Source organism: Canis lupus, chromosome 13 (assembly GCF_048164855.1).
Source record: "Canis lupus baileyi chromosome 13, mCanLup2.hap1, whole genome shotgun sequence".
Classification (NCBI taxonomy): Eukaryota; Metazoa; Chordata; class Mammalia; order Carnivora; family Canidae; genus Canis; species Canis lupus.
In genome coordinates, this window is record NC_132850.1 from 39290585 (window position 1) to 39313305 (window position 22721).

Consider the following 22721-nt stretch of genomic DNA (forward strand, 5'->3'; position numbering starts at 1 on the left):
CCCCTTCCACTACCCTTGTTCATTTCCCAGAATTAGGAGTCTCTCATGGTTTGTCTCCCTCTCTAATTTTTCACACTGTTTTCCTCCTTTCCCTTACAATCCCTTTTGTTATTTCTTATATTCTCTGTATGAGTGAAATCATATGATGATTGTTCTTCTCCAACTGACTTTCTTCACTCAGCGTAACATCTTCCAATTCCATCCATGTCAAAGCAAATGGTGGGTATTTGCTTGCTGGCTTGAATTTATATTTTTAAGTACTGAAAAAAAAATTTTAAATGTTCATGTGTAAAATATTGTGCCTTATTAAAAAATGATTACATGGAACATAATTCACATTTCTTTTTAAAAATTTTAATTCATATATTTTTAAAAGATCTTATTTATTTGAGAGAGCATGAGCAGAGGGGAGGGGCAGAAAGAGAGGGAGAAGCAGACTCCTCACTGAGCCCAGTGCAAGACTCGTTGCAGGATTCAATCTTAGGACCCTGGAATCATGACCTGAGCCAAAGGCAGACACTTAACCAACTGAGCCACTCAGGTGACCCATAATTTACTTTTCACTTGGTATCATTACAACATTGGATAGTGTATTAGGATGTGCTATGGTGATACTGTGGAGTATAGAGCTATTTACAGAAACACCGTCCCCTACTATGTAACTTTTGTTATATTAGTTAATGGCCTTGCCCTTTATGTGCAAAGGCAATTTAGATAAGTTAATAGTAATGTCCACTGCAGTCCCTCTTGTAAGGCAGAATTTATTTGTCCTCATTTATAGGTGAAGAAATGAAAGTTCGTATACACTAAATTTGTCTGAGGCCACACAACTCTGTGTTGATAGAGCCAGAATAGGACCTCAGATAACTCTGATTTCAAAATCTTATGTTGTTCCTACTGTATTAAACAGACATGACTCAAACAGAGGTAGTCACTTCAAAGAGTTCCAGAATGGTTCATCCCCAAGCCTTGGCTTTTTGTCACGAAAATTAGGCTGGTTCTGTGCATCTGGACACCCTTCGTGCTAGGCATAGGACACTGGAACTAACGCACTGTGTTTTTTTAAAGATCATTGTACTTTATCTTACAACTTTATTGAGGAATATTTGATGTGAAATAAATTATACATATTCAAAGAGTACAATTTAATGAATTTTGATACATGTACAATACCTGTGAAACCATCATCATAACTAAGATAATACCCTTCACCCCTCAAGATTTCCTTGTGCCTCTTTATAATCTCTACCTCCTGCCATCCCTAGGCAATCACGAATCTATTTTCTGCCTTTATAGTTTGCATTTTCTAGACTTTCATAGGCGTAGAATTATATAATGCTGTTTTAAATGTTGGAACTTCCTTCTCTGCCCAGGCTGCTCTGGTTACATCATCGCCACACATGAGCTGTGTTGCTTTGGGGCAGTCTCCATCTGAGGCTTGGCAAGCCCCCTGCAACTTATAATGCTTCCCCCTCAAACCCTGCTCTAGCCATCACTTCCCTTCTCTGTTTTAGGTCAATTTTTCCTGTTTCCTAAAGCCATGAAAGATCTGGGAAGGCTTACATGACTCCTTTCCTCAGCTCCCTGGCTGTGGCCTTTCTGGTTTCCCTTCCCCTAGATGACTAATGAATGCTACAGCCCTGAGCCTGAGGGGCAGTTCTCCAGTTAGGGCTCCAGCTGTATGTATACTATGCTCCCCGGCAGTTAATGAGGGCAAATGGGGTTCAGATCCTGCCCCATCCAGGCTTCCCAGTGGCAGATGGCAGATCCTACTTCTTGTCTGGACTCTGTGTGTGTGTAAGAGAGTGTGTATCAGGGGAATGCACTGGGTTCCTGCTATATAAAGTTGCAAGTATACACTTTAGCATATTTATTTTGAGACATCAACTGCTCAACCTTTTTTTTTTTTTTCAACCTTTTAAAATATTTTGTTTTTACTGTTCAGAATAGAATCTGTTGACCTTAAAAATAAAACAACCGGTTATTTCACCAGCAGAATGGGTTTATTCAGGAATAACAGAACTGCAATTCCAGACACGCAGGCTATGGCAAGACCATAGGCAAGTCCAGTGAACATAGAAGAGGAATGCTTTTTCATAGAGGAAAGGGGGCAGTTGAGAGGGGCTTTATTATAAACAAAAAATTCCACTGGAGTGAACTGGGAGTTTGCAGTGTTTTGGCTGCTCCTTGATCGGGTTGTGATAGTCTTTTACTGGCTGGTCTGCTGTGTCTAGGAGAAAAATCTTCCGCCTACTGGTGTAGGAAAGCAATGGCTTCCTTCTGTTTGGCAAAGGGCTGCAAGGAGCCGAGTGGCGCGAGAACTCCCCCTTCTGGCCTTGCAACTCCATGTAAGTGAGGTTTCCTTTATTCGGTTTCCCGAATCAGATACAAAATGATGTTTGCTCCAAAATGTCATTGTTTCTGAGTTGTCAGTCTTTTTTTTTTTTTTTTAAGATTTTATTTATTTATTCATAGAGACACAGAGAGAGAATGAGAGGCAGAGACACAGGCAGAGGGAGAAGCAGGCTCCATGCAGAGAGCCCGACGTGGGACTCGATCCAGGGTCTCCAGGATCACGCCCCGGGCTGCAGGCGGCACCGCTGCACCACTAGGGCTGCCCCTGTCAGTCTTTTTATAACAGGACAGAGGTCATGTTATTAAAGTTATCTCAGTCTCATCTAAATGGTTTCAAGCTAATCCATATCTGAAATGTGTGTTATTTCATCTTTCACATCCTTAATCTCAGCTCGGACTATTGTTAAATTAGATATTTTTTCATTTAAGAAAGCAATTTCTTTCTCTCTTTGTAGTAAGTCAGTAACCAGTCTCCCAATGCGTAGTGTTAAGTCATTTACCAATGGTTCCAAACGGGAAAAGTCCTTCTTTAGATTATACACTTTTGGTTTTAGATCATTTGCAAAAGTTACTGTCTTCAAAACTTTAGCTCTGTCACTTTCTAAGCTTAAAAACCTATCTGTGTGCTTGTTGAAATCATTCTTTAGCTCTGAAAGTGTCTTCTCAACAGAGTTAATTCTTTGTGAATTTTCAGATGCTATCTTTCGGAGCATTGCTGTTCGGTCAATGCTACTTGAAAGAAGATCACCTATGTTTTTTACTGTATCTTTTTCTACTTTTTCTATTTTATTTTGTAATTCTTGTGCAGAATCTGTCAATGATGCTACATCAGTTACTAAACCTGAAATACGTCGTATATCTGTTTTTACAGTTGTAATCTTCACACCAACATCTTTTGCCATAGAAGTTGTACTTTGGTCTACTTTTGTCACATCTTGAGAAAGAGCTGTCAAATTGTTGTTCAGTATACTCTGTTTTTCAGTTATCCTATCGGACCAAGTTTTTACCTCATAAATTTCCTCCTGTAGACGCTTTAGATGAGCAATTATTTGAAAAGACTTCCACTGTTCCATGATAGCTTCAGACTTCTGCCACTATAAAAAAATATAGCACCACAATAATTAAATTGATTAAAAGTTTAATATATAGAATTCAGGTTGATATTTTAACTACCATTTTACCCTTCTTCTGGAAAGCATGATAAAAGATGTATCAAGTGTGTTAGTAATGATTAAGAAGGAAAACATGAAGGAAATATAATAAAGTATAACTGGTAACACATCTTTCAGCTATTTTTATACCATCAGCCTTGGTATAGTGGCAAAATGAGCTAAATGAGAGAGAGTGGAGTGTTTTTCCTTGCTGGAGAAGAGAGGACAAAGCCTTCTCTAGATGAACTTTGGTAAATTTCTGGGGATCAGAGACGGCAATATAATTTCTGAAACAAATTTGTTTGTAGTTATTTCAAGTGCTAGAATGAAGGTACCAATGTTCAAGACTCCATGTGTATATGCTTTCTTGTCCTATTACTTTTAAAGATTTTATTTTTAAGTAATCTCCTCCAATGTGGGGCTTGAACTTATAACCTAGAGATCAAGAGTTGCATGCTGTAGTGACTAAGCCAGCCAGGTGTCCCTGTCCTATTACTTTTATGAATAACTTTCTGGGGGTATTTATCCATGAGACCCTGAAAAGTTCAATAATTCTTAAGTTCCTATTATGTTAGGCATACCAAGTATGAGGGATATAAAGATGAGGACAGCTTGGGTTGTGACCTCAACTCAGTTTAGTAGTTTAGTGGAGAAAATAGAAAATAGGTATGTAAGAAACAAAACAACCAATAAAAAAACTATCTCCAAAATTCTTTTTTTTTTTTTTTTTTTTTTTTTAAGATTTTATTTATTCACGAGAGACACACAGAGAGAGGCAGACACATAGGCAGAGGGAAAAGCAGGCTCCATCTGGGGAACCTGATGCAGGACTCCATCCCAGGACCCCAGGATCACGCCCTGAGCAGAAGGTAGACGCTCAACTGCTGAGCCAGCCAGGGGCCCCTAAAATTTTTTTTAAAAACCCTAAACAACTTGGATTCAACAGTGTTTATTGGGCTTGTGTGTGCTAGTATGGTCAAGAACAGTATCTGCTTTTAAGGAGATTATAGTTTAGTTTGGGAAGGAAAATGACAATAAATAGATTATTTGAAATCAGAAAACAAAGGGGCACCTGGGTGGCTCAGTCAGTTAAGCGTCTGACTCTTGATTTCGGTTCAGGTCATGATCTCAGGATCCTGGATGGAGGTCTGCATTGGGCTCTGCGCTCAGGGGGAGTCTGTTTGAGGATTCTCCTTCTTCTTCTCCCTTTGCCTCTCCCCCTTATTCATGCTCTCTCTCTCTCTCTCTCAAATAAATAAATAAAATCAGAAAACAAGGAATATGCAAGCTGAAAAGCAGTTTTACAAAACAAGATCTACGGTTTTATCTAAAGACATCAAGTTTTATTTCCAAAATAATTGTGTATTTCAATGTTATGAATTACCTTTATAAAATTGCATTTGCCTGGTTTACTCAGCTAATCTTTTGAGATTATTTTGATAACATTTCAACTTAGTTTTATTTAATGCAAATAAAAATTTAGTATGTTCACAATATTATTTTTATGGCAGCTTAAAAAAGGAGTAACAATATAGCTGCAAAAAAAAAATGACAAGTTGAAATGGAGAACAGTTAAAGTAGTAATTTCCTCTCTTTGCCTCATCATGTATGTTTGATTTCAAAATATATTTTAGGATTTTTCTTCTTAGGAGGTTTATGCTCTATTAATTATTGGTAGGGGGAGGTGACCCCAAGTGTTCTTTAGTAGAGAAGCCAGAGAGTTAATATGTTATTATGGGTGTGACATTAAAGAGTGACCACAGAGGCTCCAGAGTGGGTTAAGTGTCTGACTTTGGCTCAGGTCAGGTTATGGGTTCTGGGCTTAAGTTCCACATTGGGCTCCCTAATCAGCAGGGAGAGTCTGCTTGTCCTTCACCCTCTGTTCCTCCCCCCACTCATACTCTTTCTCTCTTAAATAAATAAATAAAATCTTAAAAAATATATATAACCACAAACAGGAAGGAAATCAAGTAGTGATTGCAAAAGTATGTGCTATTTTTAAGAGAAAGGTTTTGCAAGTGTATTTGCTGAATCAGAGACTTCAAACAATGAAGGAAGTAGATGGCTTATTTCATCTAATTCATTACTAGGTTATTATTTATTAATGTATTTACTCTGGTAGAGTAAATGTAGCCTAACAGTACCACACAGTTAAGACTCATCAGAAAGCACTTACTTTATTCTTAGAAGGAGCAGATCATTAAGAAACTGCTAGTAAAGCTGTTTCACTCGGTAGCTTATAAAAAGCAATTTATCATGAACTTCTGTTGATCTTTACTAAAATATTAATACAGTGCAGGAATAGTCTTGAAATTGTTTCACAGAATTATTTTTAGAAACTACTTAGGGCTTGTTTAAACTATTTCCCTAGAATGCATAGAAATGTTGGAGTCCACCAGTAGCTCAAAAGATTTTTACCAAATTCCTATCATGTATACAGGCTACTGAGCTAGATGCTGTCCTATAATGTTAAATATTGTTTGGATCTACAAGTAGAGCAACATGGTTCAAGGGAATGATTTCTGGGTCCAACTGGCTTTCCAAAAACTGTGCTAAAGGATCTTTGAGCTGTAACTAAAGGACCTGGAAATTTTATTAATCTCTAAAATTTAAAACCACATAGAGCCAGAAGGGGTTTTAGAGATTTTTTGATACAATTTCCTCATTTTACAAATTAAAAAACTGAGCCCCCAAATAAAGCACCCAAGAACACACAGTTTGTGGCAAAGCCTAGAAGATTCTAGTCTGAGGCTCTTTCTCCACCACTGCTTTCCCACTATTCCCTAAACATTTATTGGTTTCTTCTTATGTCCAAGGCCCAAACAATTTTACATCATAGTTACAACTTTTGGGTGACTTACAGTCTCGTTTGATGGTGATATGGTAGTCGACACATTTGGCTGAATTATGGTTTTTAAAAATTCTCAAGATAGTTCTATCCATAGCAGATTTCTTGTGATTTTCTCCACCTGGTTGAATAGTAGCAGATTGCATTGTACTGTGGGAGATCAGTAGAGAGACAGACCTAGCAGTGTGATTGCACATTTCCTAACCTTGCTAAGCCTCAGTTTCCTCATTTTTAAAATGCGTGTCATGGCCAGCAAAGTTCTTGTGATAAGGAGTGATAATGCAGGTCATTGTAGGTACTCAGGATACAGAGCTGCTACTGTGATGATGATGAATGTAGACCTCCTAGCAGTGTTTGGCACATAATAGGCTCCAAAATGCTAGTTCTCTCCTCCCTTGCTGTCAAAGCTGGGATGGAGCATTTTGATTTGTATTAAATTAATAGTTCAATAGCTGAACTGAAAACAAACCAACCAACAGATGCTGGGTAAATTTACAGAGCTTTTGCCAATTGCAAATATGAGATAAGTATATAAAGAAATGTATCTTTTTACATGTGCTTGGTGAATTTGCATCATTATTTTTAATTTTTTTACTATCATTAATGATATATTAAGCTGTGATTAAGATTATAGATATATACAAAGGTCTATAATCAGGTTGAGGTTAAAAATAATGCAATTAACTTTGTATCTTACTAGTTTTCTACAGAACCATGAGGCTAATAAATCAACATTTTTCATTATAAAATATAAAAAGTACACTTAGTCAACAGCTTCTAAGCATTAGAAATTTAAGGAAATATTGTTATTAATTTCCAAAATTTAAGGAAATATTGTTATTAATATATCTTTAAACTTTGCATCCAAAATTAAAAAAATTAGATGTTTGTTTTGTAAAAGTGATTTATTTATACTAAATTTAAAAAATGGGCCCAGTAGTACTATCAGAAATTAATTGATATAAAATTTATTATCAATTACAAAGACACAAAATTTGTCTTACAATATGGTAATCTTCCTTAAAGGAAAGACTAACAATATAATTTAATATCTGATACACAGGGAAGTTTTTGAAATTTCAAGTATCTGTGATATATAAATGAATGTAAGAAATAGAGGAAGACACATTGGGTACATCTAAAACTGTTTACTGATAATTGTTTAGAGGAGAATTTCTGAGTTAAAGGAAAATATACATATACATGTGTACATTATATGTATATACATCTACACAATAGTTTTCTCATGACATACTTGTGGAAGGGTAGGTTTTGTTTGTAACTGTTACTATAGAACACAGTGGTCACTTTGTTTCCATTTATTTTCTGTAGCAACTACTATGGTATATAAAAGCTAATGATGTATCAAATCTGGTGATAGGCTCAGCAAACAAAATATTAGAGATCACACCTGCCATGAGGGGATGGAGGTTGAAACAACAAAGTTCTAGTGAACTTTAGAATCTATTTTATTAGCATTAAAATAAAGGCAAACAAATACAATTTTGTCAGTGCACACAGACAAGAACTTGGATGTTCAGAGGTGAAGGAACTTAATGTTAAGATTCCAGAAATTAATGATATACTCTTTAATAGTAGCATTCTTTCAGGCTCATTTTTATGGTTATCTACCAGAGGCCCTCCTAACCCCAGAGTAGAACTTGTTTGGGATTTTTCCAAAATTGTGCAAATTTACATAATAAAACTACCTGACCGCAACTACTTTTTGCAATTGATTGCTTTCAAGTTCTTTGTGTTTAATTCCACTGATACTGCATTATAAAACTGGGACTACAGTTGGTTACTGGCAAGAAGACACAAGAACAGTACTTCCATATGCAGTCGACTCAAGTTTTCAACACCAGGTTTGGACACTCTTGATGCATTAGTAACCAATAAAAGTCTTATGTGCTTTCCCAACCCTGCACATTTCTGATTATCATTATTGGAAAAATCTGACTAGATCTCCCTTTAATCACATCTCAGTATGTCCACATCTTATTCCTTGTGACTGCATTATATGATTTAGAGTAAAATAAAATCACAAATTTGGTTGGGTGATTAGTTTGGGAACTCTTTAAAAACAATGACATACATTTAATTACCATAGTAATAATTTTTCATCATGCTGTCTTTTCCTCTTTATTTTTTGATTTTTTTAAAGATTTTATTTATTTATGAAAGACACAGTGAGAGAGGCAGAGCCACAGGCAAGGGAGAAGCAGGCTCCATGCAGGGAGCCCGACGTGGGACTCGATCTCAGGTATCCAGGATCAGACCCTGAGTCAAAGACAGATGCTCAATGGCTGCGCCACCCAGGTGTCCCTCTTTTCCTCTTTAAAATGGGCCACAGGTGTATTGGTATTTTTTTTATTGTAGGTAGAATACTTTATCTAGAGATCATGTATCTAGCAAACTAAAGAGTCTGTAACGCAGTTAGAACCTTAAAAAAAAAAAAAAAAAAAAAGCCCAGGTATACAAAGACACACTTAATTCATAGGTAAAACTTTCAATATGAACATATTTACTCCTTTTTCTTAATTAAAAAAATATCTATGGTTGACATGGGGCTCAAATTGTCACCTTGAGATCAAGGGTCAGACACATCCATATTTACTCTTACTTAAAAATTCTTACAAGTATTTATAATAGTATGCTTTTAGAACGTTAATGAAAAGTAAAAATGTTCCCCAGGCTCCATAGTTTTCAAAACGTACATATTGACTCATAGCAAAGCACCTCAAGTTCTCCTTTGGGCATGTTATTTTTCTTTTTAGACAAAATTCCTATGAACTTGGTGGTCCGGATCTTAGTCTGCAGTTAATTACAAAGGAAATGCAGAACTGGTTAGGCAGCCACATCACCTACCAACCAACCTGACAGTAACAGCAGGCCAATGGGTCACATCTTTAGGTGACAGAAAAGGTATAAGATATAGACATAAGGTTTGAAAAAATAGCAAACTAGGGTCAGTTAGTAAGAAGGGAAACTCCTCAATAGCTTCAAGAGATGTTAATGTATTTGGGTCCAATATAATAGGTGAAATTCATAATGTACATTAATTATTAGGAAAACATTAAAAAATTAAGAATATTGCTTTAAGGAGGTGGAGATATATTTTGGAAATATTTCTATTTAAAATGGCTAAAATGAAAATTTTATTACTTAGATAAGCTTTGATTCTCTGGATAATCCATGTGTGTGGATATGTCACGTATTTGCCAGTAATGTAGGATAAAATAAGGCATGTCAAAGTAACACAAAAGCATGGAACTAATAAATTTATGTGTAACAATATGGTGATCAGAATAAATGTAGTGCATTAAAAGTCATTATGAATTCCTTTATTTTCTAGATCATATTCCTCTAAAGTTCCCTTTTCTCTTGTACTTGAATATACCATAAAATCATGAAGCTTCCCTTTTAGAACATCCAGTTCATTTTGCATCTTTAATATGCTATTATCATACTGAATTCCTTCAAGGGTTTTCTGCATCTCCATTATTTCAGATACTGCTTTCAGCATATCATCTTCCATATTGAACATCTGAGTAGTTAAGTCTTCCATCTTTTTTTCTGTCCCTATCAGATCCTGAGAGACTCTGAGAACAGAGCGAATAGCACTTTCAATTGTTGGCAAATGTGTCTTGCATTCTTCAACTTTGGGTTCATAGTTGGAAAGTTTATTAGTCAGGTCTTCATCTCTGGCAAAGAGAGCGTGCTGTTCCTCTTCTAGCTTTTCAATTGCTTTTGTACCAGAGCCAAGCTGCTCCTCTACTCGTAGAAGATCCTCTTCTTCTTGTCTTTTTACTGTTCTAATATTTCTTAGTGTGCTGTCTTCCAGATCTTTTAGCCTTTCAGTGAGCAGTTTTATTTCTTGTTCAGCTGAGTTAATCTGGACAGTAACTTGAGAATGTATGTGTTTTGATTCTGATTTGAAAAGGTCTGTATTAACATTCATTTCTTCTAGGCTTCTTTTCCAGAAATCTGAAACATTCTGGAATTTCTCATTAAGGCTTTGCATCTTTTGGGTGAGCAACTCTTCACTATTTTGGATGTCATGCATGATACTTTGGAGGCTGGATACTTCCTGCTCAAACTGGGTCACCAAAGACATGGATGATGTAGCTTCCTGCAGGATATTTTCGGTAGACTCAAGCTGCATTTATAACACAAAACAATTCCCAAGGCTACTTAATAACTTTTTTTTTTTTTTTTTTTTTTTTTTTTTTTTTAAGAGAGTAAGAGAGAGCATGAATGAGCAAGGAGAAAGGCACAAAGGAGAGGGAGAGCGAGAATTTTTAGTGGAGCCTGATGTGGGGCTTGATTTCACGACCCTGAGATCATGACCTGAGCCGAAAATGAGAGTTGGACACTTAGTCGACTGAACCACCCAGGCGCCTCTTAATAACTTTCATATTAGGGAAATACACTTTTTACAATCACACTCTCAGTTCAAATTCTGAAGATGTCTAAAATATCCATGTATATCAGAACCATAATGACATAAACATTCGTTATTTGAGTAGTTGTTTTAACAGATTTAAAAACAAATGTAATAGATTAGCACTATGGTAGAAAAACATACACCTAAATTCACAATATTTGTACATTTTCATGGAGGGATATTTACAGGGGAAATGATGTTAATAAAGTCTGAAGTATATCACATTTCCTTCTTACTTAAATGGAAAGCAACTTAGTTGTCATTATAGTTATTCTGCTTTTTTAGAAACTGTAACTGAACTAATAAAATTTTAAGTTTCCTAAGTTCTATGATCCTGGAAGAGTTTCTGCCTGGAAATTTCTTGACTGACCTACAGTGAAGGTACCAGAATCAGATGTTATAACAAAGGCAGAAATGAATAAAAATCCAGTTAAGTGAGGCAACTCACATTAAATAGCAACATGTGCTAAGGTTTCTGTAAATTTTGGTAAGCTCCTGGCATTTCCTCATGTGTCCAGAACATAGGAGGCTGTGGACCTCCTTTAGTTTATACTCAAACATAGGTAACAGCCTTAGAGACTACAGGAAGGCCTAAAATGATCGTTAACTTACTAAGTGTTCGCAGCATTATGTTGAAGACTTAATACTGTACAAGACGTGGTTCTGCCCTTGAGCAGCTTAGTTTAATTGGGGAGAAAACTAAGTCTACATATGTTACAACAGGGGAAGAGCTAAGGAAGCATTTACATGGGGCTCCCAAAACAGACTTCAAGAATCAAGGAAAATACGAGAAGTATTATCTAGTATCTGCTTCTGGTTACTTCTTTCCTAAATCATCCTACATACTACAGCCAGATTAAGCTTTTAAAAACTGTTGTACATATCATGGTACGGTATTAAAAAACCCACATTTCGGGATCCCTGGGTGGCGCAGCGGTTTGGCGCCTGCCTTTGGCCCAGGGCGCGATCCTGGAGACCCGGGATCGAATCCCACGTCAGGCTCCCGGTGCATGGAGCCTGCTTCTCCCTCTGCCTGTGTCTCTGCCTCTCTCTCTCTCACTGTGTGCCTATCATAAATAAATAAAAAACTTAAAAAAAAATTAAAAAAAACCCCCACATTTCCTAATATTTCTAGAATAAAGTCCAAAATTTATCTCTGTATGTTATTCTTCCCTCCTGTTGCTTAGCTCAGTTGTCTTTCCTTCCAGGCTTAGAGCAGATCTTAGCTCCTCACTGTAGCATCCTTCCATAGCCCAAGCTCCTGGAGCACCTATGGTGTTGTGTATTTGACACCTGTTTGGCACTCAGCACACATAATTAGAGAAATTTTCAGTGTTCACTCTGTGCCAGATCTTGTGCTAGACACTAGATATGAAAATATAGACCTAATATAGTTCCTGACTTCAAATTTTGACAGAGGAGATAGCATTTTGCATCTTTTACATCACAATATTCTGGAGTCCCACTAGGATTTATTATCTCCTATTCCATTATCCATCACTGGGGATATAGAGATAAAGGACACGTGTTTGCTTTAAAGAGCAGAAAAGGAGGCAAATTGCTAACAATGAAAAATCAAAATAGATTACTATTTGTGTCATGATAGAATTAGCAAGGGGAGAATGGATTCTCTGAGGAGAGAAGAGCAGCCTGGAGGGTAAAGAGGAAAGGCTTAGAAGTGTCTCTGAAATCTGACTCTTTAACAGACTGATGTTATTAGGTGAAGGTATAGCAGCTTCTAAATTTCTTAGGGGAAGAGACCATGTCTGATGCCTCTTTGTGGCCCCCATATCTTAGGGTATGAAAAACATGTTTGTGGACATTTAGGAAGAAGAATGGCTGTTAATCTTCTGCCCTCTCCCACCCCCCATTAAGACTTGAAGCAATTCCAGGTGATAGTTAGGAACAATGTGTAACAGGACTGACTAATATAGGAAGACCACTCTGAAACCTTGTTTGAAAATTATTTTTAGGGGTGCCTGGCTGGCTCGGTCAAGAGAACAATGCTTGACCTTTGGGGTTGTAAGTTTGAGCCCCACAGTGGGTACAGAAATTACTTAAAAATAAAATCTTTAAAAATTATCTTTAATGTACACATGTAGCTATAATACAAGATCCTCTAAAAATCAATTCTGAGAAATATTTGTATATCAGTAATACTGTTTAGTTGTCTTATCATCGGCTTTTTGAAGAGGTAAGTGTATCTTTATCTAAGATAATTTCCTGTTTAGGCTGTTCACCAGAGCATCACTGTAATCCAGAGGCAGTATACAGTAGACCCCAAATACAAGATCAATTTTTCAGAATAATAAAGGTCTCAAAATTTAATCTGAAAATAGACAGTGACTAGTATGTCACAATAATTTGCATTTATGGGCTGTCAATATATCCTAGTAGTTTTTTTGTTTTTTTAAAAAAAGAGCTAAAAAAAAAGCTTAATACCTTAAATTTATTACTGTTTATAGTTTTCAAAAAGTTTGTATACATATTGTATCATATCTGATCCTTATAAAAATCTTATTCTCATTTATTAAATGATGAAATTGAGACTAAGAGAAGTTATATTTTAAAATAATTTAAAAATGGTATTTTAAAAACCTGCCTCAAAAGCATTTTAATTGCCACCAAATTTTTTATTTAAAAAAGGACATCTTTTTTCAAAATTTGTTTTCTTTTTTTTTAATATTTTGTTTATTTGAGAGATACAGAGATAACAACAGAGATAGAGAGAGAACATGAGTGGGAAGGAGAGGGAGAAGCAGGCTCCCAGTGGAGCAGGAAGCCTGACATGGGGCTCAATCTCAGGACCCTGAGATCACAACATAGACGCTTAATCAACTGAGCTACCCAGGCACCCCCTAAAATTTGTTTTCAATAGCTTTTAAGTATATGGAGTTTCTATCTCCTGGGATTTTTCCCCCCTATAACTCTGTTCACTCTGATTAGAAGAGCCCCTAAGAAATGTAACGAGATTCCAACTTGAGCTCTATGTCAAAATACCCACTCTTGCAGCATCATGCAGCTTCTCCCCAAGGCTGCTGGGCTCTCCCTCTGTGGAATCCCCTGGCACATGCAAGGGATGCATAATTTTCAACTGTGGCTTTTCTCTTCTGGGGGATTGATTATATACTAATTCTGTGCATGAGGCCAAAGGAAATTAGATCCTCTATTTCATTTGTCTGTTTTTGTAAATCCTTGCTCACCTTGGTGCCAAGCACAAGTCCTTGCCTACTTTATGACACAAGTAAAGGTTTAGTGAATGAGTAAATAACAAGGCTTGTTTCCCAATGATAGCTTGGTTCCTGGTAGCCAGGTAAGTCCTGAATGATGCCTTATTGATTGCAGCTGACCTCTCCTGGGAGCATGGTAGTTAAAAATTTTTTATGTCTCACATTTCTAAGAATTCCAGGAATAATGCATCTGCATTTGCAGCTTGAAGAAACACAAATACACAAGGATTTTAATTTTCATTTGGCTACAAAATCAATATTTATTTTTAGTCATTCTTACATGCAGATGTATATAAATTTACCAACTAGAAAGTAAAGAAAAAAAACCTGATGGATCTTTGCCTAGCAAATGCTGTTGGTATTCTAATTTTATACTTAAAGGCCAATCATATTTTCAGTGCTTTAGACATTTTATATTTAGATAAAAAATTGGAGTCACATCAATAGGAGAATATTAGTAACAGTAACATTTGTTATATTAAAAAAACAACAACAAAAAAAACCTGTCTTTTCAAAATAATCTGAGTCTAAATTGGATTGAAGGGAGAATGTGAAAATGTATGAAAACCAGTGAGTTAAAACAGTAATGTTCTAAAAGGTAGGAAAAAGTTATGAACTAGGGTAGAAGGGTGGTAGTAGGGAAGAAAAATGGGAAAACCTACCCAAGTAAGCCAATTAATAATTAATTACCTTTTCTGAAATGAAACTGATTTTACTTTGAAGTCCTTGGAACTTGTTGGTTTCTATTTTCAGTAATTGGTATTGGCTTTCCACCTTTGTAAACTTCTCTGACTGCTGAAATACAAACCTGGAAAAGAGAAAAAATATCACTACCTCCTAATTCATATCTACTTAAGTTTGAATTTTAAGGAAACATTTTATACTTCTGGTAAAGGGCAACATAAATTCTGGTATGAGTGGTGACAGCTTTTAGTAGTTTATTCTAACAAATCAATAGAAAGTGAAACTCTATCCTGTTCAAGTCCCAGTCCAATGAGTGAGATGGTGCGATAGTTGCATGCACAAAAAATATTTTTGGGGAAGAAATGATGAATTATCTCGAACAAGATATGGGACCTCTCCTATTTTTCTCAAGGCCATATTGGGCAATAGCTAGGAAATGTGTTTTCATACTGAAATGTAGAACCAAGAGTTACTTGTGTGAAAAAAGTAAATGTAGAAGACAAAGCAGTGGAATGGAACAGAGAGATGACCAGAAGTTGCAAAATAACAAGCCAAAACTATGAAAACAGGAGTCATCATCAAAGTGGCAATAGAACATATATGCAATGCAGGATGTACAATCTCTACAATTGGTTATACTCAACGATATGGGTCATATATGTGTCCTTTAGATGCCATTCTGAAATTGGCATATGTTCTTCATCTGGTTAGTAAAGATTGTAGAAGCATAAAGAAGTTATTCCAATCTTAAGAACAATAAATATACTTTTGTTTGTATAGGACAGGAGATGAAATGCAAAAGAAATGCTTTGGATCTAATACCATTTTGGTTCATCTACTTTTGACTGAATTCTTTGGGCTCCGAAAAAGAGCAGCTGAAATTCTTTATCAAGTCATCAATAAGTGGTTGGGCAGATCCCTTCCTCTGAAGAGAATTTAAATCATAGTACATAGGGCAGTGGTTCAAAAGCTTTGCAGCATACTGGAGTCACTTGTCTGCTTTAAAAAAAATCTAATGCCTGGGTCCCACACACAGAAATTCTGGCTTGTGTGGTTTAGGATGTGATTTGGATATTGGAAATCTTAAAAGCTCCCCAGATTATCTGAGTACTCAGTCAAGCTGAGAAGCACTAATTCATAGTATTCTATGAAACTGACGTCTGTTGAAAGACAAACATTTAAAAATTGTAAAACTCAGAGATGAGTGAAAGACTTCTGAGCTTTGTGTATCATTTGCAAAGGTGGTGATCCTTCCAATTCATAAATGTTATTATTAGGCCAGCTTGCTATAAAACTGTCCAAAACTAAAAATGGACTTTTTGGTTTTGAATAATACTATACTGGATAAAATAATTTTTTAAAATTTATTTATTTTAGAGATAGAGAACTGGGGGGGGGAAGGAGGAGCAGAGGAGAGAGACAAGCAGACTCCCAGCTGAGTGCAGAGCCTGACATGGGGCTTGATCCCATGACCCTGAGATCATGACCTGAACCAAAATCAAGTCAGATGCCTAACCAACTGAACCACCCAGGCGCCCCATAAGTTTCTTTTGATGATGGCTAGTGTCTGTCCTATAAATGAATTAAATAAGCCCAGGTTACATAACTAGAACAGATTGTCTTTTCTCTTATGTGATAATATGACTTTTATTTATTTTTTTTTTAATTTTTATTTATTTATGATAGTCACAGAGAGAGAAAGAGAGGCAGAGACACAGGCAGAGGGAGAAGCAGGCTCCATGCACCAGGAGCCTGATGTGGGATTCGATCCCGGGTCTCCAGGATCACGCCCTGAGCCAAAGGCAGGCGCCAAACCGCTGCGCCACCCAGGGATCCCATGACTTTTAAATAACATTTCTGGCTACTAGAAAATGTCATTATCCTAATTTTCAAACATGAATATGTAGACTTTATTCTCTTTTATTTTGGCTGTTTCATTCTTGGATTTTAAGAGATTCTTTTTAGCATATAGACTTATCTGAGATCATCAGACAGAGACCAAGGATGGAGAACAACCTAAAGAAATATCTAATTTCAGAGATTAGTTTTATCATTCATTACTCCAGTGTTACCTCAGGGGTTTATCCTACAGATCAGAATGTTTATTCAGAATAAAATTGTTATTCTAAGAGACTTTTTGTGAAAGTTGATTCACTACTATAACACACTACAGCATTTTCCATTTTATTAAATATTGTAATATTGTCTACTTCAGGACTTCTCTTCAAAATTCAAATATTAAGCAAAACCTTGAAGAAAACTATGTCATGTTAGTGCAAATATAATCTGATGATAATCTGTAGATTTTTTCCATGGCTAGCTTCTCAACAAAATAAAAGATTCACCATTACTACATATGAATAATAATACATATAAGAAAAAACAAGCATAAAGTCGACTTTGTGCTAGTAATGAAAAAAATGAAAAGTGGTTTACATGATGCTGAGTTAACATATTCATTTTATTTTTTGTTTAGATGTGTCAGGCTCTACTCTAAAATGATTTATTTTTTTTAAGATTTTATTTATTTATTCATGAGAGACACACACACACACAGAGAGAGAGAGAGAGAGAGAGAGAGGCAGAGACACAGGCAGAGAGAGAAGCAGGCTCCATGCAGGGAGCCCGACGTGGGACTCGATCCCGGGTCTCTAGGATCACGCCCTGGGCTGAAGGCGGTGCTAAACTGCTAAGCCACCTAGGCTGCCCTTCTAAAATGATTTATAAATATTAACTCATTTAGCATTAAAGAAGAGGATGATTTTCTAGAAGTGGATGTTGACAGAAGGTAGCTTCAGTACTGAAAAACTAAATTCTTGAAATTGGCATCCAGGTCAGTTTCCTTTTTATGAGCCATATATATATATATTTTTTTTCTCCCCCCTAAAGTAGGCTCTACACCCGTCATGAAGCCCAACATGGGGCTTGAACTCACAACTCTGACGGAAACCCGAGCTGAGATTAGAGTTGGATGCTTAACCAACTGAGCCACCCAAGTGGCTGAGTCAGAGGCATTTTTTAGCAGAAGTTCAAGGCCCCCTTATTCCCTGTCATCCTCAGTTTAGATGAGACAGACAGGGTCTGCTAAGGGCTATAACTTCTAGTTAGAAAAGGACTATAATTAGTTTGGACCAGGGATTTTTATGTCTAGGGTCTTGGCCTCTTGGATTAGTATCGAGGGAGGCAGCATATCATACTGGTTAAGAGCGTGGAGCTGAGCAACTTTGGTCCTGCCACTTACTAGCTATATAATCATCTTGGGCAAGTTATTTGGCTTTGTTGTAGTTTCCTCCCCTGTAAAGTGGGGATAATAATACTTCATAAGGTTGTTGTAAAGATTAAATGGGTTCAAATTTATGCAGTTAGGGTACCACACATCAACTACACTTTTTAAGTACCTTGGCCATTTCTTTCAGAGTGCTCTGTGCAGCTGCTTTTCCATCCCTTGGACAAGCCAACAGTGGTATAAAGGATCAGGTTTCCCTCCGGCTTACATCTGATGGAAGTCGCAGGCTTGTCCACCTTTGAAACCAGTGTTAGATTTATAGCAAATCAAGAATGGAATGGATAGATTAGACCACTTACAGGAAGAGAACTCTCTTACTCTGTTTTTGGGCCTCTTTGCATTATCATATGGGAAAAGGATATGCAAGAAAGGGTCCCAGGTTAATTGGCTAGTTTAGTATGGGCCTTACAAAGGGAATCTTTGACTCCTTCAGAATCCATTGCAGTCTACATACACTTATATTGATCCAGGGCCTGTAGGACCTGATGGTGTTCTCTACATAGCTCCTTTAGTAATCATTGATGGTGGCAGACAGTTGATTGAGGATCTATAGGATTTCTCTGATTGTTTCAACTTAATAATGAAAAAGAGGCAAATAGGGATGCCTAGTGGTTAAATGTCTGCCTTTGGCTCAGGGTGTGATCCCAGGGTCGTGGGATTGAGTCCTGCATCGGGCTCCCTGCAGAGAGCCAGCTTCTCCCTTTCCCTGTGTCTCTCACGAATAAATAAATAAAATCTTAAAAAAAAAAAAAAAGAGGCAAATAAACAAAGGAATCTGTTATTATGGATCTTTTGAAAGAAGGGGAGTTCTAGAGCCACTAAGGTCAGTACCATTTAGTCCTATGTTTCATACTACAGCTTCATTTTCAGGCACAATACTGAATGTTCAGGAAAACAGTAACCATATTCCATTTAAAAATCGGCATTTAAAACATAACCCTGCCTTTCAGATAAAACTTTTTCAGATAAAACTTCACTTACAAAAAATAGAAAAAAAAGATGAAAAATGATGTTAGTGAAGATTTTGAATGTAACTTGTGCCTTTACTGTAAGCATCAACAGTAAATTCCTACACCGAAGTGTCTACTTTTCAAGTTTTCCTTTATAGATTTCTTTCTCTCTCTCTCTCTCTCTTTTTTTTTTTTTTTTTTTTTTTAGAGAAAGACGGAGAAGGGGGAGAGGGGGAAAAAGGAGAGGGAGAGAAAGAGAATCTTAAGCAGACTCCATACTCAGTGTGGAGGTCGATGTGGGGCTTGACCCCACAAACCTGAGATCATGACCTGAGCTGAAATCAAGAGCTGGACACTTGGGACACCTGGGTGGCTCAGTGGTTGAGCCTCTGCCTCTGCCTTTGGCAGGTTATGATCCTGGAGTCCCAGGATCAAGTTCCACATCGGGCTCCCTGTGTGGAGCCTGCTTCTCCCTGTCTATGTCTCTCTCTCTCTCTGTATCTCTCATGAATAAATAAATAAAATCTTAAAAAAAAAAAAAAGAGCTGGGCACTTAACTGACTGAGCCACCCAGGTGTCCCTACAGATTTCTATTAGTATTTTCCCAGGATGTTAACTATTGAAAAGCTCAACATTTTATTTAATTTTTTTTAGCCCAACATTTTATGATGTAATTTATCTTGTATGAATATGAATCTTTGCATAATCAAAAATACATTTAATAACTAAAACCAGGTGTATTAGATCCCAGAGAGAAGCAACATATACAGATGATCCCCAACTTAAAATGGTTTGACTTAGATTTTTTGGCTTTATGATGGTGTGTAAGTGACATGCATTCAACAGAAACTGTACTTTATATTTTGACCTTTTCCCAGGCTAGCAGTGTGATCCTGATCCTCTCCTTGGTAGCATCCTCTTTCCTGATGCTAGGCAATGGCTGCAGCAGTAGCTCCCTGTCAGTCACATGACTGGGAAAGTAAACACCTGATTCACTTACAACCAATCTGTACCCACACAAGATGCTGTTTTTTCACTTTCAGTGCAGTATTCAATAAATTACATAAGATATCCAACACTTTCTTGTAAAATAGGCTTGTTAGATGATTTTGCTCAACTGTCTGCGAATGTTAAGTGTTCTGAACATATTTAAGAGAGGTTAGGCTAAGCTATGATATTTGGTAAATAAAGTATATTAATTCATTTTCAACTTATATTTTCAGCTTACAATGGGTTTATTGGGAAGTAACCCTATCCTAAGTCAAGGAAGATCTGTATCCTTTAGTTTACTACCTCTATTACTGAATAACTTTCTCAGTATAGAAGAGTTACTTACCTAAAGAAGGGCATGCATTTGAAGACATAAGAGCAGTTTATTTACAAGAGTAAATCTATTTTTTTATTTTTTTAAGAGTAAATTTATTAAAGAGGGTAAATTTATTCTTTCAAGATCAAAATCAAAATATTACATAAATAAAATGCTGTATCACTAAGATGGAACAGTATCTTTTTTTTTTTGAAGAGAAAATTTAATGACATTTACTTTATTATAACAAATCTTTTATTTATTTCGACTCTGGATGAGTCACCAGCAGTGTATAATTCTAAATTTACTCGGGAGTCCAGGGCTCCCAGCATGGAGCCTGCTTCTCCCTCTGCCTGTGTCTCTCTGCCTCTCTCTGTCTCTCTCAAGAATTAATAAATAAAATCTTAAAAAAAAAATGATTGGGGCAAATAAAATCACTAAGTTGGTTTTAAGATTAAATTTTTAAAGATTTTATTTTAAAGAAGGAGAACAGGATCCCTGGGTGGCGCAGCGGTTTAGTGCCTGCCTTTGGCCCAGGGCGCGATCCTGGAAACCCGGGATAGAATCCCACGTCGGGCTCCTGGTGCATGGAGCCTGCTTCTCCCTCTGCCTGTGTCTCTGCCTCTCTCTCTCTCTCTCTCTCTCTCTCTGTGTGACTATCATAAATAAATAAAAATTTAAAAAAAGAAGGAGAACATGGGGGGGGGGAGGGTTGGAGGGGCAGAGAGAGACACAAGCCGACTGACTCCTCCTTGAGTAACGAGCCCAGGGTTGGGGGCTCAGTCCCAAGACTCTGGGATCATGACCTGAGCCAAAGACACATGCATTTTCTTTTTTTTTTTTTTTAAGATTTTAATTTATTCACGAGAGACATAGAGAAAGAGATGCAGAGACACAGGCAGAGAGAGAAGCAGGCTCCATGCAGGAAGCCTGATGTGGGACTCCATCCCCAGTCTCCAGGATCACGCCCTGGGCCAAAGGCAGGCGAAAGGCACACGCTTAACTGAGCCACCCAGGTGGCCCCTTAAGGTCATTTCTAATACTCATTTTTTTTTCTATGAAAACAATGTATTGCTATTTGCTTGGCTTAAAAAACTATACCTGTTCAGGACTCCTGGGTGGCTTAGTGGTTGAGCATCTGCCTTTGGCTGACGGCTGATGGCTGATCCCGGGGTCCTGGGATGAGCCCTGCATGCAGCTCCCCGCAGGGAGCTTGCTTCTGCCTGTGTCTCTGCCTCTTTCATGAAAAAATAAACTAAAAAAAAAAAACAAAACCTACAGCTGCTCAGTTTTAGGTGAACACGAGTGCTACACTCTTGTCATCTGATGGTACCGAAATAAATCTGTAATTTAGGAATACGCTTCCAATTCACATAACGCATAAACGATGATTGCAAAAGGAGAGATTCTCCAATCTCTGACATCGTCGTTAACGTTTGCTGCCTTGAGATCATCATGAAATCTTTCAAGGCTGCGCGTCATTGGCGTGAGGGTGGGGCAACCGCGTCCGAGGCAAACGTGCAGAGGACGGGAAACAACGGGTTACAAACACGGGAAAGCATCCGACGGGTAGCAGGCGCTTGACACAGTTTGCGCCGCATCGGCACCTCTCAAGACGCGGCTGAGTCGTCCCCAGACCTTGGTCTCAGCTCCCACGGAGCGATCGGGGCCCACTACGTGCTAATAGGGAGGAAAAGTTAAGTTGTAAGACGAGCGAAAAGGAAACCAAGACGGTTGGGCTGGCCCTTCTGCGGGGCCGGGGCCGGGGCCGGGGCCGGGGCCGGGGCCGGGAGGGGCCCGAGGAGAGCGCGCAGGCCGGACACAGGCCCCGGCGGCCTCGCGTCCACTTACCAGGCCAGGCCCAGGCAGGTCCCCAGCGACAGCAGGCTCACGCCGGTCCGCGGATCCGCCCAGCCCCCGCCGCCGCCCCGGGCCTCGGGGCTCTTCCCGCCCTCGCTCCGCGTCCCCGGCTCCGAGGGGGCTCCCTTGGGTCCCGACTTCTTCCGGCTCTTCACCTCCGACATGTCTGCACCGCCGAGGTCCCAGGCGGCCTCTCCACCCCCGGGCGTCGGGACGTGGCCGCCTCGGCCCTGACCGCGCCCCCGCCTGGACCGGCGCCGCCCACAAGCTTGCCGGCTCCTCTCCCCGCCGTCCTCGCCGCTTCACAGCGTCCCCCGGCCGCCCGCCCTCTAGTTCCTCAGGCCGCCGCACCTGGACGCAGTCCTTCTCTCCGTGAACGCCGCACACCCGAGGACCGCGGGGCCGCCCGCCGGGCAGCGAGGGCGCGGGGAGCGGGCAGGGGCGCCACTTGCAGCGCGCTGCCGCCGGGTCCTCGGCCCACGGTCCTCCGGAAGGGGCGCGCCCCGGGCTCGGCCGCGCCAGGGGCGGGGCGGGGCGGGGCGGGGCGGGGCGGGGCGGGGCGGGGCGGGGCGGGGCGGGGCGGGGCGGGGCGGGGCGGGGCGGG

The 22721-nt window shown here is 38.7% G+C and overlaps 1 protein-coding gene across 2 annotated transcripts; it reads right to left on the bottom strand.

Moving 5' to 3' along the window:
- Positions 1–1981: 1981 nt before the first annotated feature.
- On the bottom strand, positions 1982–22614 carry IKBIP (IKBKB interacting protein). 2 transcript variants are annotated; one of them, XM_072773211.1, is made up of 3 exons: positions 22109–22610; positions 14722–14839; positions 1982–3449 (listed from the first exon to the last, which is right to left on the bottom strand). In XM_072773211.1, the coding sequence occupies exons 1-3, from the start codon at positions 22279–22281 to the stop codon at positions 2694–2696; spliced, it is 1047 nt and encodes a 348-aa protein (XP_072629312.1). In that variant the 5' UTR covers positions 22282–22610; the 3' UTR covers positions 1982–2693. The 2 variants fall into 2 exon arrangements, with proteins under 2 accessions (XP_072629312.1, XP_072629311.1); XM_072773210.1 differs by lacking the exon at positions 1982–3449 and adding an exon at positions 7806–10513 and having other exon boundaries at positions 22109–22614.
- Positions 22615–22721: the final 107 nt, after the last annotated feature.

What these genes read in the sequence shown, in the direction of transcription:
- IKBIP (XM_072773210.1), bottom strand. Translation starts at nt 22,281, where the DNA reads ATGTCGGAGGTGAAGAGCCGGAAGAAGTCGGGACCCAAGGGAGCCCCC. An exon ending in ACCTGCCTGGGCCTGGCCTG is followed by an intron (nt 14,840 to 22,108) that starts GTAAGTGGACGC and finishes TCTCTTTTCCAG; the next exon opens with GTTTGTATTTCAGCAGTCAG. An exon ending in TCAGTTTCATTTCAGAAAAG is followed by an intron (nt 10,514 to 14,721) that starts GTAATTAATTAT and finishes TTATAAATGCAG; the next exon opens with CTTGAGTCTACCGAAAATAT.